General features: G+C 45.3%; 1 protein-coding gene across 4 annotated transcripts in view; it reads left to right on the top strand.

The window, feature by feature from the left end:
• The window catches only part of ACACA (acetyl-CoA carboxylase alpha), a 308,466-nt gene that overhangs the window by 122,511 nt on the left and 166,790 nt on the right, over positions 1-19,165 (top strand). For all 4 annotated transcript variants that reach the window (XM_032214921.1, XM_032214922.1, XM_032214923.1 and 1 more), the window contains 3 exons: positions 552-665; positions 4,124-4,213; positions 7,992-8,110. In XM_032214921.1, coding sequence (XP_032070812.1) covers positions 552-665; positions 4,124-4,213; positions 7,992-8,110 — 323 coding nt within the window. The remainder of the gene's footprint in view (positions 1-551; positions 666-4,123; positions 4,214-7,991; positions 8,111-19,165) is intronic.

Consider the following 19,165-nt stretch of genomic DNA (forward strand, 5'->3'; position numbering starts at 1 on the left):
TTTATTATCTTCTTATATTTCGTGTGTGTGTGTGTGTGTGTGTGTGTGTTTTCCAGCATAACTCTGGAATGCCTGGAACAATTTCAACCAAACTTGGCATACAGATAACTTAATTTCTGGAGAAAACTACTGTGGGGCTAAGACACCCCTAACACCCGGGGGGGGGGGGGGTTTCTGTTGAGGTACAGTCTGTTGTGCCTTAAAATGACTTCTACTGTACTGCCGTAAAATGGCTTCTACTGCACAGCACAGTGGAGTTGCTTCACAATAGGCTACAAGGGGGCTCCCTCTGGTAAGGGGGAAAATCAAACATTAGAAATTACGTTTGGTCCGGACATTTCCCCCCTATAAATAAATACCTGGGTAACGCCGGGTTATCGGCTAGTTCTTTATATTATTCATGTTGTCTTGTATTCTAAACCAATTTCATTGTATACATGATGTACAATGACAAGAAAGGCTTTCAGGCCTGATCCTGAATCTCAGCTTTGAAATTCGGCAGTCCCTGAGCTACGTTCATAACAACCTGCGACTTTTTGTTTCCTGCTTAGGTGCTCATCGCTTCCCACCTGCCTTCCTATGAACTCCGTCACAATCAGGTGGAATCCATCTTCCTCTCGGCCATTGACATGTACGGGCACCAGTTCTGCATCGAGAATCTGCAGGTAGGAAGATGATGGAGCTTTGGGTCGAATTGTAGAAATCAAGTATATTTTTTTCAGAAACCCGACAGGTAAAAAAGTATACAGGTAGTTCTCACCTTACAACAGTTCACTGAGTCACCATCCAAAGTTACGACACTGAAAAAAGGGACTTGTGACCAATTTTCACACTTAACGACCGTTTCAGCATCCCCCTGGTCAGGTGACTTAATTTGGATGCTGGACAACTGACTCACGGTTATGACGGTCGCAGTGTCCCTGGGTCATGTGATCTCCTTTTGAGACCTTCTGACAAGCAAAGTCCATGGGGAAACGAGATTCACTTAACAACCATGTCACTAACCGAACAACAGCAGTGATTCATTTAACAACTGTGCCTGGAAAATTCGTAAAATGGGGCAAAACTCACTTGACAAATTTCTCACATAGCAATAGAAATTTTGGGCTTAATTGGGTCGTAAATTGAGGACTATCTGCACTGTGTCGGATTAACTCTTAATTTCAGCTACAATTTTCAATGTGCAGCCTCGATGGGTATGTCTTTCCTTCACTGATCCATGTTCTTATTTATTTATATTTATATTTATATTTTTTATATTTATATTTTTTATATTTATATTGTTTGTTTGTTTGTTTATTTATTTATTTATTTATTTATTTATATCCTGCAACAGTTCTAAGTCTGAAAACCGGTCATAAGTCACTTTTTTCAGTCCCATTGTAACTTTGAACGGTCAGTGAAAGGTCGTAACTTGAGGACTATCTGTAGTTATAAGAGTAAGTGAGTTGGGTGGTTTCTAAATTGGTAGTCCTCAAAGTACGACCACAATTGAGCCCAAAATTTATTTCGGTTTGAGAGACATTTGTTAAATGAGCTTTGCCCCAGTTTACAACTTTTCTTGCCACAGTTGTTAAGCGAATCATTGCAATTGTTAAGTTAATAGCCTGGTTGTTAAATGAATCTGGCTCCCCACCCCCCATTGACTTTGCTTGTCAGAAGATCACAGAAAGGGATGACATGAGTTAATTAATTACTGTATTTTTCGGAGTATAAGATGCACTCGAGTATAAGACGCACCAAGATTTTGAAGAGACAAATGTTAAAAAAAAAAAAAAGGGTTTGCACTCTGCAGGCCTCCCAAAAACAGCCTGTTTTTTCGTGAAAACGGGCCTGTTTTTTGTCATAAAAGGGCATGCATAGCCTTTAGGAGGCTTATAGAGTGCTCCTCGTTCCAGGGGAGGGGGGGCAAAAACAAGCAAAAAACAGGCCATTTTTCACTCATTTTTGCCCTCCCCAGCACTCTGGAAGCCTCCTAAAGGCTCTACAAGGCCATTTTGGTGAAGGGGGCGGGGTTTCAGGAGGCCAAAAATGCTGCATTCAGTGTATAAAACGCACCCAGATTTTCAGCCTTTTTTTTTTTTGAGGGAAAAAGGTACATCTTATCCTTCAAAAAAAAAATACGGTAATAAGTCACTTTTCTCAATGCTGCTGTATCTTTGAATGGTCACTAAATGAGCTGTTGTAAATCGAGGACTACCTGTATAAATAAATATAACAAATACAAAGTTATTGTTAAACTGTTGCGGGTTGGAACTTTGGCTAATCAAGCTCAAGTCAGTTACAGAATTAACATTAGTAATTCCAACTTTCTGTGTGGGCATCAGAGGTGGGTTCCTATTGGTCCAGACCGGTTCGGCTGAGTAGGTAATGACTCGGCCTGCCTTGCCCCTGAACCGGTTCTATTGGCGGCACCGTCTTATTTTTTGCTTTTGCGCATGCGCAGAAGCATTTATTTTACTACTGTACATGCCTGCGTAGCGCGCATCAAGTGCGTCCCCTGAGCGAACCGGCACTAGCAGAAGCCAGAACCCATCCCTGGTGGGCATCGTATATAATCCAAATGGATCAGATGCAGAATTAAAGCAGAATTATCTCCTCACAGTACAGCAAGTCTTCGACCGTTCCAAGTTACAACAGCACTAAAAAAGTGACTTATTACAGGCAGTCCTCAACTGACGGCCAGAATTGGGACCAACATTTTCACTGCTAAACAAAGCGGTTGTTAAGTGAGCCACGTGCAATTTTACGATCACTTTGCTCACGGTTGTTACGTGAATCCCTGTGGTTCTTAAGCGAATCATGCAGTCATTAAGCAAATCTGGCTCCCCATCCCCCTTGACTTTGCTTGTCCAGAGCCAAGCTGGGAAGATCACAAAAGGGATTCACACAACCCCAGGATACTGCAGCTTTTGTAAATACACATCAGTTGCCAAGCATCCAAAGTTTGATCAGGTGAGCCTGGAGATTGCTGTAACGCAGTGGTGGGTTCCTACCAGTTCGGCCCCGTTCGGCTGAACCTGTAGTGGTTTGGCAGCCTGGGTCGCTGGAACCAGCAGTGACCCAGGCCTGCCACGCCCCTGAACCAGTTCTCTTGGCGGCGCCATACGCACCACCATCTTACTTCTGGCTTCTGCACATGTACGGAACATTTTTTATTGTATTTTTTATTGGACTGCGCATGCACGAGTGAACTGGCAGCAGTGGCTGCCGGAACCCACCCTTGCTGGTTGTAAGTACGAGGACTTCCAGTGGTTGTGAGTTGAGGTCTATCGGTATAAACAAATGTACAAGATCTTAAGAAAAACCTTTTTATTATTATTATTATTATTATTATTATTATTATTATTATTATTATTATTATCATTTATTTATTTTTAAGTTTTTATTTTACACACATAAACACATCAACAAAAACAAACACATGACTTAAGACAACATAGGAACAAGAAGTTCCATCATATATCATACAGCAGTTCCGTATCGGTTTCTTTGCAGTTAGTGTTTTCCCTTCTATACCTTTCTATCTTACATTCACTCCTTATTCGTTATCCATTTTTATGTACAATTCTATCTTTAATTATACTTAGCTATTTATAACCAAATATTGTTTACCTATATTGTGATATATATTATATATTCTTACTGTCATTTATTCTCTTACATACAATTCTAGGTATACATTCACATGGTTATTCTTTTTCTTTGCCAATCTTATACTATTGTTATTCCATTTAAGAGATTATAGGGTACAGTTTGGATTGTATTGTTTACCATTCCTAGAGTCTGTTACGACACCACCTTATTTTCTCTCCCTTCCTTCTCTACTTCCTTCCTTCCTCCTCTCCTTCCCCTTCTTTCTTCCCACCCCCTGCTGTAACGGTTGTAAGTACGAGGACGGGTTGTAAGTCAGTGCCCTTGTAACTTCCAGTGGTTGTGAGTTGAGGTCCATCCGTATAAACAAACGTACAAGATCTTAAGAAAAACCTTTCTATCTGCTTGTGCCGCTTCTTAGCTTAACAGTTGGCCCAGCCACTGGTTTTGAGGCAGAAAAATAAATAAATTGAAATTCTGTGATAAAAAGGGGAAAAAAAATGTATCTTCTTTTTTCCTCTTCCCCCAGAAACTTATCCTTTCCGAGACTTCCATCTTTGATGTGCTCCCCAACTTCTTCTACCACAGCAACCAGGTGGTGCGAATGGCAGCTCTGGAGGTGAGTAAAACCAAACATTTTCTTTTGTTCGGGATCTTCCTCTTGATTCCACCGTACGCCTGATGCGGGACTAGAACTTTCGGTCTCCTGATGACCGGTCCAAAGTTATACAGAGGGCAATCATGCCTAAGGTGGGACTAGAACTCTCAGTCTCCTGGTGATTGGTCCACAGTCATACAGCTGGCAATCATGCCTAAGGTGGGACTAGAACTCTCAGTCTCCTGGTAATTGGTCCACAGTCAGACAGCTGGCTTTCATGCCTAAGGCGGGACTAGAACTCTCAGTCTCCTTGTGATTGGTCCACAGTCATACAGCTGGCTTTCATGCCCAAGGCGGGACTAGAACTCTCCGTCTCCTAGTAATTGGTCCAAAGTCAGACAGCTGGCTTCCATGCCTAAGGCGGGAGTAGAACCTTCAGTCTCCTGGTGATTGGTCCAAAGTCATACAGCTGGCTTTCATGCCTAAGGCGGGACTAGAACTCTCCGTCTCCTGGTGATTGGTCCACAGTCATACAGCTGGCAATCATGCCTAAGGTGGGACTAGAACTCTCAGTCTCCTTGTGATTGGTCCACAGTCATACAGCTGGCTTTCATGCCTAAGGTGGGACTAGAACTCTCTGTCTCCTGGTGATTGGTCCACAGTCATACAGCTGGCAATCATGCCTAAGGTGGGACTAGAACTCTCAGTCTCCTTGTGATTGGTCCACAGTCATACAGCTGGCTTTCATGCCCAAGGCGGGACTAGAACTCTCCGTCTCCTGGTAATTGGTCCAAAGTCAGACAGCTGGCTTCCATGCCTAAGGCGGGAGTAGAACCTTCAGTCTCCTGGTGATTGGTCCAAAGTCATACAGCTGGCTTTCATGCCTAAGGCGGGACTAGAACTCTCCGCCTCCTGGTGATTGGTCCAAAGTCAGACAGCTGGCTTCCATGCCTAAGGCGGGACTAGAACTCTCAGTCTCCTGGTAATTGGTCCAAAGTCAGACAGCTGGCTTTCATGCCCAAGGCGGGACTAGAACTCTCCGTCTCCTGGTAATTGGTCCAAAGTCAGACAGCTGGCTTCCATGCCTAAGGCGGGAGTAGAACCTTCAGTCTCCTGGTGATTGGTCCAAAGTCATACAGCTGGCTTTCATGCCTAAAGCAGGACTAGAACTCTCAGTCTCCCAGTTTCTAGCCAGATGCCATAATCCCTAGAAAAACAGCATATTATGGCCTGTAGATGTCTGGTTGACAAAAAAACCAGAAGCTTATAAAACGTAAAGGAAGTACTTTTGTCCCCTTTGAAAGGAGTTATCGGGGCATTCACTGCCCTTGAAGCAACCTGAGATCTTCTCAGAGGTGACCTCTCGGTGTGAGACAATGAAATTAAGGGGGAAGAAGGAAGCGTGTGACGGGGAGACAGAGTTCAAGGCAGCTCAGCATTAAATTAGTGACTAGAATTTCACTGTTCAGGCTCATTCTCAAATCACCTTTCCCTCTTTTGTCACACTCCACCTCTCGGCTGTCATCACCACATCTTTTAACAGCAGGTCCTCTAGGCTCAGGAGCTGAGGTGTGAAGAAGTCTTCCCCTTTGTCTGCTTTTCTCCCGACCGCACACACAACCACGGGGCCAGGCTGGCACAAGGTGTACGGCTAACTCGGAAGGCCCTCCAAGGGGAGACCCAAAACTCTCGGAGGGCAAAGATATTGGCCGTTGAAATAGCTGACCATCGCCTTCAGTTGTAAAGAGAACAGGTCATCCTCGACTTACGACCACAATTGAGCCCAAAATGTCTCTTTCGCCAAGTGAGACATCGGTGGAATAAAGTTTGCTCCATTTTGCAACCTTTCTTGCCACAGTGGTTAAGTGAATCGCTGTGGTTGCTAATTGAATAACCGGGTCGTTAAGTGAATCTGGCCTCCTTGTTGACTTTCCTTGTCGGAAGGTCGCTAAAGAGGTTCACAGGACCCACTAGGACACTGCACCGTCATAAATATGAGTCAGTTGTCCAGCGTCTGAATTTTGATCACTTCACCACAGGGATGCTGCTGCAACGGTCATTAAGTGTGAAAATTGGTCACAAGAGACTGTTTTCAGTGCCGCTGTAACCTTGAACGGCCACTGAATGAATCTTTCTCAGTGCCATTGTAACTAAATGAAGTGCGGGGAGACCCAATTTAACAGAAAATAAAAGAATAGCAGAGTTGGGATGAACCTTGTCGACTAGTCAATGGTGGGATCCTAACGGATTAACAACGGGTTCGATGACCGCGCGCTTTGCTTGCGCATGCACCTGGTGCACGCTGTGTGCGCGGGCGCAGTTTTGAGAAAACTCTCCTTCCGCATTACTGCTGGGGAGGAAAACAGCTGAGGCGCAGCAATCCACTCTGCTGCGTGACTCAGCTGAGGAGATAAAGGTCCGTAAAACACAGGGGCGGGCGGGTGAGCCCAATTGATTGTTGGCGCGAACAGGTTCGCTCCCAGCTGATCATCGGAACTACCCGTTCGCTCAAATCCCACCCCTGCTTCTAGCCCAACAGAGGTGATCATATGACTCTGCAACTATCCTAAATATGAGACACTTGCCAAGCGTCCCAATTCTGGTCATATGACCATGGGGATACAGCCAACGGCCGCATGTGTGAAAAAAGGTCATAAGTCATTTTTTTGGGTGCCATTTTAACTTTGAACTGTCACTAAATGAATTGCTGCATGTGGTGGACTACCTGGATTGTAAGGCTATGTTAACAGAACCTTGCAATGGTGATAGATTTGTATTTTTATACAAATCTCCCACCGTCCCCTATATAGCCTGAGAAACTGGGTGTTCTGACCGAGGCTTCCCGAGAGCCTGAAGCAAATTCCTGGTCCCAATAAAAACCCCTTTTATTAATTGACTGTGAATTCTGCACATTCACATCCAGCAAAGTCTTTCAAGGGAGGATTTACAGTCACAGACCTTATCTGGCTTGGAGAGCTGCCAGGCCGATAGCTGCAAAACTTGACAAGGAGCCTCGGAGAGTCACGAACCAATTAAGTGAACTAATTGTCTCCTGCAAACTCCACTCCCCTTTCGCTCCTCTTTTATTCCCTATCGGAGGGGCCATTCATTGTCCACCTGTGGCCTTACTCCCAAGTCGACCCCTGTTCTTTAGCTGTTCCCTTCCTCTGGCAACTCTGCGCATGCGCACACTGGGAAAAGGCTCCAGCTGTTCATCTGCCTCACTGATGTCTGACTCTGAAGGCAGCTGATAACTGTCAGATGGCTCTGGCCCCCTCTCTGCCTCCGACACAGAGCTTTCCCCAGACTCCAGGACTGGCCCATCTTCCTCCCCAACCTCCTCACTCTCTGAATCTGCTGCCAGCTCTGCACTAGGCACAGTCCTGTATGTGCCTCTCGCCCTGTCCATTGTCCAGCTGTGGGCTACGCTGTCTCTCATCTGACTGATCCTTAGGCAGCAATTCTTCCCCTCTTGTCCTTCAAGGTCATTCCTATATACCAGGGGTTTCCAGACATGGCCACTTTAAGACTTGTGGACTTCAACTCCCAGAATTCCTCAGCCAGCCATGCAATTCTTCTCCATGCAGGCTGGGGAATTCTGGGAGTTGAAGTCCACAAGTCTTAGAAGTGGCCAAGTTTGGAGACCTCTGCTAACTCCGGATAACTCCTTTCAAAGGGGACATTACATCTGATGTACTCTAAGCTGGGTCTAACTCTCCATCAAGCAAGAAGGACAGGATGTTTGAACACTCGTGTGAAACCCTCCCTTCAGACGTGCTTCCTTTTCCACCCCCAACAGGTGTATGTGCGGAGGGCATACATCGCCTATGAGCTGAACAGCGTCCAACATCGCCAGTTGAAAGACAACACGTGTGTGGTGGAATTCCAGTTTATGCTCCCGACTTCACATCCAAACAGGTTAGATGTTAAAATGCAGGTATTTCTAAGGAGTTCGGAGGAAGGGACAAAGGTGTGTGTTTGTGTGTGTTGAAAAAGGCTGGGTTATCACCTGGACTTGCGGGGGAGGTGGGCCTTAGGAAGTAAGAGTTTCAATCCCCTTGTGTTACGTTGTGTTGTGGACCCCATGCTGAAAACTGTGAGTTAAGATGTGGCATTATTCCTGGTTGATAATATGTCGATGGTCTTTGGATTGTTTTCTTCACTTATTTGAATTTATGAGTTGTCGTCTGCAGTGGACTCTCTGATGTGTGAAAGGCTCTTTATGTGCAGCAGCATGGCATAGAACAGAGAATTCCTCCCCCGCATCGTGATACGTCTGTCGTTGTGCTATGTCGTAGCTGCTAGGCCGGTGATGGTGAACCTACGGCACGCAGAGCCGTCTCTATGGGCACAGCAACCGTTGCCCCAGCCCAGATCCACCGCGCATTTGCGCATGCATCACGCTGGCCAGTGGTCTTCTGGTCACTGCTGTGCATGGGGGGGGAAGCACATGTGGGGCCTCTGTTGGCCTTCCAGATTGGTGCAAGAGGCTGCCCCGTTTTGGATCCGGCACCAACCTGGAAGCCAAAATGGGGCGAGGGGGCGCATGCGCAGCGGAGTGGGGAGGTTCGCATGTGCGGGCGCATGGGGGAGTCATGCACACATTGCATTATGGGGTCATGGGCACACTGTCACATAGGCACACGGATGCTTTTGGCACGCGGCGACAAAAAGGTTACCCATCACTGTGCTAGGCCAATTTGGGGGAACAGTTTACCTCTGAATGTAGTTCCTTAGCAGCAGCAGATTTTTCTAATGAGGGTTTGCAATTTCTTTCTACGGCAATCCACCCAGGTTCCTTAGGATCTGCCTAAAGAGGCACCGGGTTTATATAGGCGGTCCTCGACGTACGACCACAGTTGAGGCCAAAGATTTTGACGCTTAAGGGAGACATTTGTTCAAGTGAGTTTGGGCCCATTGTACAACCTTTCTTGCTACAGTCGTTGAAGTGAATCACTGCGGTTGTTAAGTTAGTAACACAGTTGTTAAGTGAATCCGGCTTCCCCCTTGACTTCGATTGTCAGAAGGTAACAAAATGCGATATTTATGCACCAGTCATAAATATAAACCTGTTGCCAAACATCTGAATTGGGTGAGAATCAGGATGTTGGAATGATTGTGTGACAAATGGTCATAAGTCATTTTTTTCAGTTCTCTTGTAACTTCAGATGGCCACTAAATGAATTGTTGTAAGTCGAGGACTACCTTTGGGGAAACCCTTCCGCCTGGAAAAAAATAAAAAGAAATTCTAGGTTTCTCAACAAATTAACAAACAAACTTGGTATCTTTCCAGCTTTGCAATTTTAACAAAGCCTTCCAGGAAAGCCGCCTTCTTTTGAAGCATAGTTTACGGGTAGACCTCGAGTTACGACCATAATTGAGCCCAAAATTGATGTGGCTAAGTGAAACATTTGTTAAGGGAATTTCACCCCATCTTAGTTAGGGAAGCACTGAGCTTGTTAATGTTCTGACTTAGGCTTCCCCAAAAAGCACGAGGCAGATTCCTGGTCCTGACAAAACCCCTTTTATTAAATGAACGTGAATTCTCCTCATTCACATTCAGCAAAGGTCTGGCAAAGAGACCTTCAATGGAATATTTATGACCACAGACCTTATCTATCTTGGAAAGCTGCCATGTAAATATTTTCCAAATGAGGAGGTGTGCAAGGGAAGACTTGGCACAGAGTTTCTGAGATTCACTGGACAGATCTTCACACTCCTGAAACGAATCTAACAACCGAATGAACGAATTGTTTCCTGCAAAAGCCCACTCCTCTTTCACTCCTCTTTTATTTCCTATGGGAGGGGCCAATCACCTTCCACCTGTGACTTTACTTCCAAGTTTCCCCTGATTTCTGAGTTGTTCTCTTCTGGCAGCTCTGCGCATGCGCACACTGGGAACAGGCTCCAGCTGTTCCTCTGCCTCACTGCTGTCTAGCTCCGTAGGCACCTGATCGCTGCCAGGTGGCCTTGGCCCTGTCTCTGCCTCCAACACAGAGCCCTCGTCCGAGCCTTCCCCAGCCTCCAGGACTGGCCTATGCTCCTTCCCACCCTCCTCACTGTCTGGCTCTGCTGCCAGTTCCTCTGGCCACTTGCAAGCCACAACAGTTAAGTTAATAACATGGTTGTTAAGAGCTGAGGTGGCGCAGTGGGTAGAGTGCAGCACTGCAGGCTACTTCAGCTGACTGCAGTTCTGCAGTTCGGCTGTTCAAATCTCACCGGCTCAAGGTTGACTCAGCCTTCCATCCTTCCGAGGTGGGTAAAATGAGGACCCAGACTGTGGGGGCAATATGCTGACTCTGTAAACCGCTTAGAGAGGGCTGAAAGCCCTATGAAGCGGTATATAAGTCTAACTGCTATTGCTATTGTTAAGTGAATCTGGATTCCCCTTTGACTTTGCTTGTCAGAAGTTCGCAAAAGGGGGTCGCGTGACCTCTGGATACTGCAACCGTCATAAATATAAACCAGTTCCCAGGTGTCTGAATTTGGATCATGCAGCCATCTTTATCATGGGGATGCTGCAATGGTTTTAAGTGTGGGAAATGATCATTAAAATCACTTTTTAAAGTGCCGTTGTAACTTTGAGTGGTCATTAAATGAACTGTTGTAAGTCGAGGACTACCTGTATATGACAAAACCGACGAGTCACAAAACCGAAGATGAAATTAGGTTTCCTAGATTGTGTGGGGAGGAATATGGAGGACTGGTTGTGTTGCTCGCTGTGGTTCCTTAGAAAACTGGACAAGTTTATTTTTATAAGCGATAGGATTTTATGGGGTAATTATTAAGTCATATAGAGGTAGTTCTTGACCTGTGACCATAATTGAGTCCAGTGCTAGGGTCGTAAGTTGTTGCAGTTACAAATTGAGGCATCATGTGACTTGATTCAAGGTCTTGGCCGTTTTGATGATAGGATAGGATAGGAGGTTCCACCACAAAACCGCGGTCGACTAAAGCGCGCTCGACGAAACCGCGTACCTGACGTCATAACAGCGCGATGAAAAAAGCACGCTGTGAGCGGTAAAGCTAAAATTAACGCGTAAACCTAGACCTAACCCCCACAAACCTAACCCTAAACCTAACCCTTAACCTAACCCTAAACCTAACCCTAAACCTAACCCTTAACCTAATGCTAAACCTAATGCTAACCCTTAACCTAACCCTAACCTAACCCTAAACCTAATCCTAACGCTTAACGTAACCCTAAACCTAACCCTAACCCTTAACCTAACCCTAACCCTAAACCTAACCCTTACCTTTACGTGAATCGGCTTGCTTTAAAAGCGCTTTTTAAAGCGCCCTTTTTTCTCCGCGGTCATTGTTGTAGTGCTGCTGCTGATGTCAGCGACGCGCTTTAATCGGGCGCGCTTTAGTAGACCGCAGTTTTGTCGTGCCACGAGATAGGATAGGATAGGATAGGATAGGATAGGATAAGATAGGACAGGACAGGAATATTGGTCAGGTGTGATTGGAAACACAAGGAATTTGTCTCCGGTGTATAAGCTCTCAGTGTACATGCAACAATAGTGATAGATCATGATCATAGTCATTGTAAAAATACATTCATCACAAAACATTAGATACAATCTCAGTGATAGTCATGGATATACTAAATAAACAATCAACATAAATCATACTAGGATAACTAATTAAACAATTTAAATCGTAAGATACAAGCAACAAAATTATAGTCCTCTCCAGTCCACAAAGAAACCTCCCTCCGTGGAACTGGTCCGTGATTCCCAAAAGGTTTGAGGGGGACCGCTGGTGTAGCGTACATCACTGTCTTGCTTTCCTCTGGCCACTAGATGTCGCTGTTGATCCATCACCAAGTGCCCACTCATACAGGACTCAACCAGTCCTCTTGAAGAGGCATTGCAGTTCCTCTTCCTTTGTTTCCCCAAATATCCTTTGCCTTTTATTCCATCTTCCTCCTCCTCCTCCTCCTCCTCCTCCTCCTCCTCCTCCTTCTCCTCCTCCTCCTCCTCCTCCTCCTCCTCCTCCTCCTCCTCCTCATTTAATGTTTGGGAGAATTGGTTGAGGAGGCCTGGTCTCGCTTCATTGGGAATCCATCAGTACATCTCACAAAATGGTTTCTCCCTCCCTCTCCTCTTCTTCCCTTTTTCCTCCTCCTCCTCCTCCTCCTCCTCTCTTCAAAAACCTGCTTTTGCTTGAAATGAATGAGTCCTCAAAGCTCAGCTGCAGGAAAAAAAAATCTCTCTGCAGTGATATAAATGGGCCATTGAATTTGGTCTCATCTGTTCTCTTCATCTCAACAATATTTGCAAATAATTGCATGCTATTTTGGAGGTCCGTCGGCCACCCAACTACGGACTCTTGCCCCCCCCCTTTCCCTCCTCCTCCTCCTCCCCTCTTCTCATCCATTGATATCATTCCTTTCTCTCCTTTGGCCTCCCCCCCCCAATCCTCTTCTCCCCCTCTCCCCATTGTTTGCTGCAGCTTTTGATGTCCCCCAGCATCAAAATTATTGTGCCAAGCTAAGTTGAAAAAATCAAGTTCTATTAAAAGCATTGGATCCAGCCTTCGTTAACCACTGGTTAACTGGCTGACCAACCGCATTCAACGTGTAGTCCTCAATGGAACTGCATCTACATGGAGGAAGGTATGCAGTGGAGTACCCCAAGGCTCTGTTTTAGGCCCAGTACTCTTCAACATCTTCATCAATGATTTGGATGAGGGGATAAATGGGGAACTCATCAAATTTGCAGATGACACCAAGATGGCAGGAATAGCCAACACTCCAGAAGACAGGCTAAAGATACAGAAGGATCTTGACAAACTTGAACATTGGGCACTATCTAACAAAATGAAATTCAATGGTGAAAAAAGTAATGTTCTACATTTAGGCAAGAAAAACAAAATGCACAGCTACAGGATTCGGTGGTACCTTGCTCAATAGTAGTAACTGAGAGAGGGATTTTGGAGTCCTAGTGGACAACCATTTAAATAGGAGCCAGCCGTGTGCAGCAGCTGCCAAAAAAGCCAACACAGTTCCAGGCTGCATAAACAGAGGGAGAGAATCAAGATCACGTGGAGGGTTAATGCCATTTATAATGCCTTGGTAAGGCCACACTTGGAATACTGCATTCAGTTTTGGTTGCCACGATGTAGAAAAGATGTTGAGACTCTAGAAAGAGTGTAGAGAAGAGCAACAAAGATGATCAGGGGACTGGAGACTAAAACCTATGAGGAACGGTTGCAGGAACTGGGTATGTCTAGTTTAATAGAAAGAAGGACTAGGGGAGACGTGATAGCAGTGTTCCAATATCTCAGGGGCTGCCGCAAAGAAGAGAGAGTCAAACTATTCTCCAAAGCACCTGAGGGTAGAATAAGAAGCAATGGGTGGAAACTAATCAAGGAGAGAAGCCACTTAGAACTGAGGAGAAATTTCCTGAGTTAGAACAATTAATCAGTGGAACAACCTGCCTCCAGAAGTTGTGAATGCTCCAACATTGGAAGTCTTTATGAAGATATTGGATAGCCATTTATCTGGAATGGTATAGGATTTCCTGCCTAGGCAGGGGGTTGGACTAGAAGACCTCCAAGGTCCCTTCCAACTCTGCTATTATATTGTATTGTATAAAGAGTTCTAAATTTGAAGAAAGGGGAAGAAAAACTAGGGATGGGGTGAAAAGAAGTGGCATTGGGACAGCGTGACTGTAAAATGAAAAAAAGTTACAGGCAGTGCTCGACTTACAACCATTCATTTAGTGACCAAAGTTAGAAGAATACTGAAAAAAGGGTTTTACAACCGTTTACCACGTTTACAACTATTTGCTGCACACACACACACACACCCAGTCAATGGGAAAGCCAGATTTATTTCCCCTCAGGTAAAACGTATTCATTCATTCTTTCTTTCTTTCTTTCTTTCTTTCTTTCTTTCTTTCTTTCTTTCTTTCTTTCTTTCTTTCTTTCCATCCATCCATCCATCCATCCATCCATCCATCCATCCATCCATCCATCCATCCATCCATCTATCTATCTATCTATCTATCTATCTATCTATCTATCTATCTGTCTATCATGTTGGATAGCCATTTGTCTGAAATGGTATAGGGTTCCCTGCCAAGGCAGGGGGTTGGTCTAGAACAGTGTTTCTCAACCTTGGCAACTTGAAGATGTCCGGACTTCAACTCCCAGAATTCCCCAGCCAGCATTCGCTGGCTGGGGAATTCTGGGAGTTGAAGTCCGGACATCTTCAAGTTGCCAAGGTTGAGAAACACTGGTCTAGAAGACCTCCAAGGTCCCTTCCAACTCTGCTATTGTATTGTATTGTAAGATGTCGGATAACCATTTGTCCGAAGTGGTGTAGTGGTGCCTAAACAGGGGGTTGTGTTGTGGCCAGTCCTTGCAACCGGATGCAAAATTAATATCCAGTTCTCCTGAACCGGCTGAATTCTACCCCTGCCCCAAAGTATGGTGATAGAGAGATATCTTAGCACAATGTTTCTCAACCTTTAAGACGGGTGGACTTCAACCCCCATAATTCCCCAGCCAGATACCAATTACAGGTAGTCCTTGACTTACAACAAGTTTAGTGACTGTTCGAAGTTACCATGGCACTGGAAAAAAGTGATTTATGACCATTTTTCAAACTTAAGACCCTTGCAACAACTCCATGGTCACGTGATTAAAATTCAGAAACTTGGCAACTGACTTATATTTATGACGGTTGTCGTGCCCCGGGGGACACAGGATCACCTTTTTCCGACCTTCTGACAAGCAAAGTCCATAGGGAAGCCTGGTTCACTTAGCAGCCATGTTACTAACGTAAGAGCTACAGTGATTCAGTTAACGACCGTCTTGTTTAGCAACAGAAATGTTGGGCTCAGTTGTGGTCATAAGTCAAGGACTGGCTGCGGTCGATTGGTAGCATAGAAAACCTTAAGTTCAGCCATTACGGTGTTGGAACTGATGCCAAATGTGAACTTGCCAGAGACAGAGTTTGTGGGTTTTGAACAATAGCCCTTCAGTTGTACCATTTTATCAAATTTTCTTTTTTTCCTTTTTTACATGGGCTCTTCCTATTATTCTTCTGTTGTGGTTGCTGGGTGGGCATGGCCATGAGGTAGGTGGCCTCCTCGGCCTCCTCACGGTGGGGGGTGGGGGTGGCGGCATTTTCACCACTACCCCAGGCTCAAAGGAAAAACCAGGAAGTCTAGCTGCCCCTTGGGGGAAAAAAAAACATTTTTGGGACTACTGTACTGTGTCTCTTACAATACAATGCAATACAATACAATACAATAGCAGAGTTGGAAGGGACCTTGGAGGTCTTCTAGTCCAACCCCCTGCCTAGGCAGGAAACCCTATAACGTTCCAGACAAATGGCTATCCAACATCTTCTTAAAGACTTCCAGTGTTGAGGCATTCACAAGTTCTGGAGGCAACTTCTGTTCCACTGATTCATTGTTCTCACTGTCAGGAAATTTCTCCTCAGTATTAAATTGCTTCTCTCAGCAATGGGTGGAAACTAATCAAGGAGAGACTCTTCCTTCCCTCTGTTAGCATATTCTCTGCTTTCCTACTCAAGACCAGGAGCAACTCTTAGCTGCCCCTGGGGCTTGAACCGCGTAAATTACAGCGTGCTCTGGAGACACCCTGGACCGTACGCTCCGACTGTGCAGCCTCTCAATCACCAATTCTTTCCACGCTGCTGGTTCTTCTGAAAAGATTGTCCATTTGCTATCCTGCCCGTCTTGCAAATGATACTCAAATGATGTCCCCTTGCTGTGGGGAGGACGGGATGAGTTCATTATTATTTTCGAACTGACACGTCGGAGCAGAAGGAGCAATAGAGGGAGAGGCCTGTGCTCATATCACACGGAGGCCTGCAAAATACCCAAAGTGTTAGCAAATAGGAAAAGGAAGTGTCCGGGATCCAAGTAACACCTCCAGTGAAAGAAGACTCCAAGGCTTAAAGTTCCTCAAAGTTCCATTTTATTAGAGATATCATGTCGGCACATCTGGGAAAACCCGGATCTGAAAGTTTCCAGGTTTTTAAACACTCAAATGAAAGTTCAAATCCCTGCCCAGCACCCACATGTCCATACCATGGCCCAATCAGGCACCATCCCAACTGGAGATGCCTCCCAGTCACGCCCGTGACCCGTCAAAACCACGGTCCACAAAAGCGCGCTCAACGAAAGCGCGCATTTGACGTCATCACAGCGCGACGAAAAAAATTAAAAATTGAAATAAAAATAAAATTAAAGCAAGCCGATTCACATAAAGGTAAGGGTTAGGTTAAGGGTTAGGTTTAGGTTAAGGGTTAGGGTTAGGTTTAGAGCGTTAGGGTTACGGGTTAGCGTTAGCTTTAGCGTTAGGTTAAGGGTTAGGTTTAGGGTTAGATTTAGGGTTAGGTTAAGGGTTAGGTTTAGGGTTAGGGTTAGCTTTAGGGTTAGGTTTAGGGTTAGGTTTGGGGGGGCTAGGGTAAGGTTTTCGCTTTATTTTTACATTTATCGATCACAGCGCGATGTTTTCGTCGCGCTGTGATGACGTCACATACGCGCTTTCGTCGAGCGCGATTTTGTCGTTCGCGGTTTTGTGGTGGAACCGTCACACCACTCCAAGTGCAGGGCGAGATGTCCTTGACTTTCTGAGAAAGGGATGTTATTTAGACTATATATCTCCCGTACTCCACATAATCCCCCCCCCCCTCTCACAGTAGAAATTGTGGCAGGCCTGAAGGCCCAATGTAAAAGATGGCTTCCAGGCCTGACATTAAGTGTGTTTGCTTTCTTGAGTTACTTGAGCCCAAAATTTCCGTGCCCAAGCGAGGCAGTTGTGAAGTGAGCTTTGCCTTATTTTACAACCTTTCTTCCCACAGTTGTTAAGTGAACCACTGGGGTTGTTAAGTTAATAAGACCGTTGTTCAGGGAATCTGGCTTCCCCGTTGACTTTGCTCGTCAGAAGGACGCAAAAGGGAATCACATGACCCCGGGACACGGCAACCGTCATAAATATGAGCCAGTGACCAAATGTCTGAATTCTGAGGATGTTTGCAATGGTCATAAGTGTGAAAACAGTCATAAGTCACTGTATAGTGCCGTTGTAACTTCTAACGGTCACTAAACAAGTGGTTGTAACTTGAGGACTTCTGTTATAATGTAATAAAGGCAGAATGAAAATCTAATTAATCTCTCTCTATATATAAAAGTGTGTGTGTGTGTGTGTGTGTGTGTGTGTGTGTGTGTGTACCAGCCTTGAGCAATTTCAACCAAAATTGATACACAGATGACTTACTCTCTGGAGAAAAATACTCTGGGGGGTAAGACACCCCTAACACCTCTGTTGTGCCCTCATATGGCATCTATTATACTGCCGTAAAATGGCTTCTACTGTACAGCAAAGTGGCTTCACAGTACTCCACAAGGGGGCTCCCTATGGTAAGGTGGAAAATCCAACATTAGAAATTATGTTTGGTCCGGACATTATAAATAAATACCCGGACAACAGCAGGTTATCAGCTAGTTAATGAATAAACTGGGATCTTTGTCCAGGCTGTGTTATGTTTCCATTTTGTTCTGCCTCCATTTGTCTTGCGTTGTTGTCCAGGTTTCTGGTTTTGTTTCGCCTTCTGGAAAAGCGAGTCGTGTTCTCTATCGGCAACCGAGGTATAATGCAATGTAATCCTAGCTTCCCCCCATCTAAACTGTTGGCGTACCTTGGGATCACGAGTCCCATGCTTCCCAACAGCCAGGCTGGCTGAGAATTCTTGGAGTTGCAGCCCCCATAACTTGGTGGAATGTTAGATTGGTGGAATCTAATGTAAAGGGACGCAGCGGCTCAGTAGCTAAGACGCTGACCTTGTCGATCGGAAAGGTTGGCAGTTCGGCGGTTTGAATCCCTGGCGCCGCGTAATGGAGTGAGCTCCCGTTACTTGTCCCAGCTTCTGCCAACCTAGCAGTTCGAAAGCACGTAAAAAATGCAAGTAGAAAAATAGGAACCACCTTTGTTGGGAAGGTAACAGCGTTCTGTGTGCCTTCGGCGTTTAATCATGCCAGCCACATGACCACGGAGACGTCTTCGGACAGCGCTGGTGCTTCGACTTTGAAACGGAGATGAACACCGCCCCCTAAAGTCTGGAACGACTAGCACATACGTTCGAGGGGAACCTTTACTTTTACCTAAACACAGAGACCCCTGCGCACTCTACACATAATGGGAATATAATTATCCTACTGCGCACCCCAGTGACTGCTGGTCATACTTTTGAGTAGCTGGAGTAACCAGAAAGCAAAGCTGGTTAGAAGAAGCGGGGAAAAAAGCGGGCAGAAACAGAACTAAACACCGAATTTAATTTAAATTCAAATCTAACCAATTAAAGGCAAGTCATTTTATTCTGCAGTATATGTATTTCATCATGTTCTGCTTTCTGTCACATTACAAATTGCAGCGAAGTCTTGGGGCGCCTTACAAGGCTAACATTTTATTATTGCATACAGATAGTCCTCGGCCGATGACTGTAATTGAGTCCGACAATGACGGTCATAAGTCGTAACGGTCATAAAGTGAGTCATCAAACAGAAATAAACACTGGTTTCTGTAACCAAAAAAAAATCGTAACTTGTGGTCGCATGACTGGGGGTGCTACAAACAGCCATAAATGCCAGCCAGTTGCCAAGCGCCCAAAATGCACTTGTGCATTTTGTCAGAACTTCAGAACCAGATCATAGGTATCTTTTGGCAGGGGTGAGTGTGGTCCATCATAACTTTGAATGGTTGCTAAGCAACTGGTTGTAAGTCAAGGACTACCTGTATTACCAAGGGGTGACCGCTTTGGGCACTATACGGAGCTGCTCCATTTTTCACCACAGGATCGGGCATTATAACAGAGTTAATAACAGGGACCAAACTGTCCGGTGAATCCAGAGTGACTTACTGTGTCTAAACTCAAATGAATTTTGATTACATTAAGTAGTTATTTTGGATGCCTTCCGTATGTTCATA

This window comes from Thamnophis elegans, chromosome 4 (genome assembly GCF_009769535.1).
Source record: "Thamnophis elegans isolate rThaEle1 chromosome 4, rThaEle1.pri, whole genome shotgun sequence".
NCBI classification, from domain to species: Eukaryota; Metazoa; Chordata; class Lepidosauria; order Squamata; family Colubridae; genus Thamnophis; species Thamnophis elegans.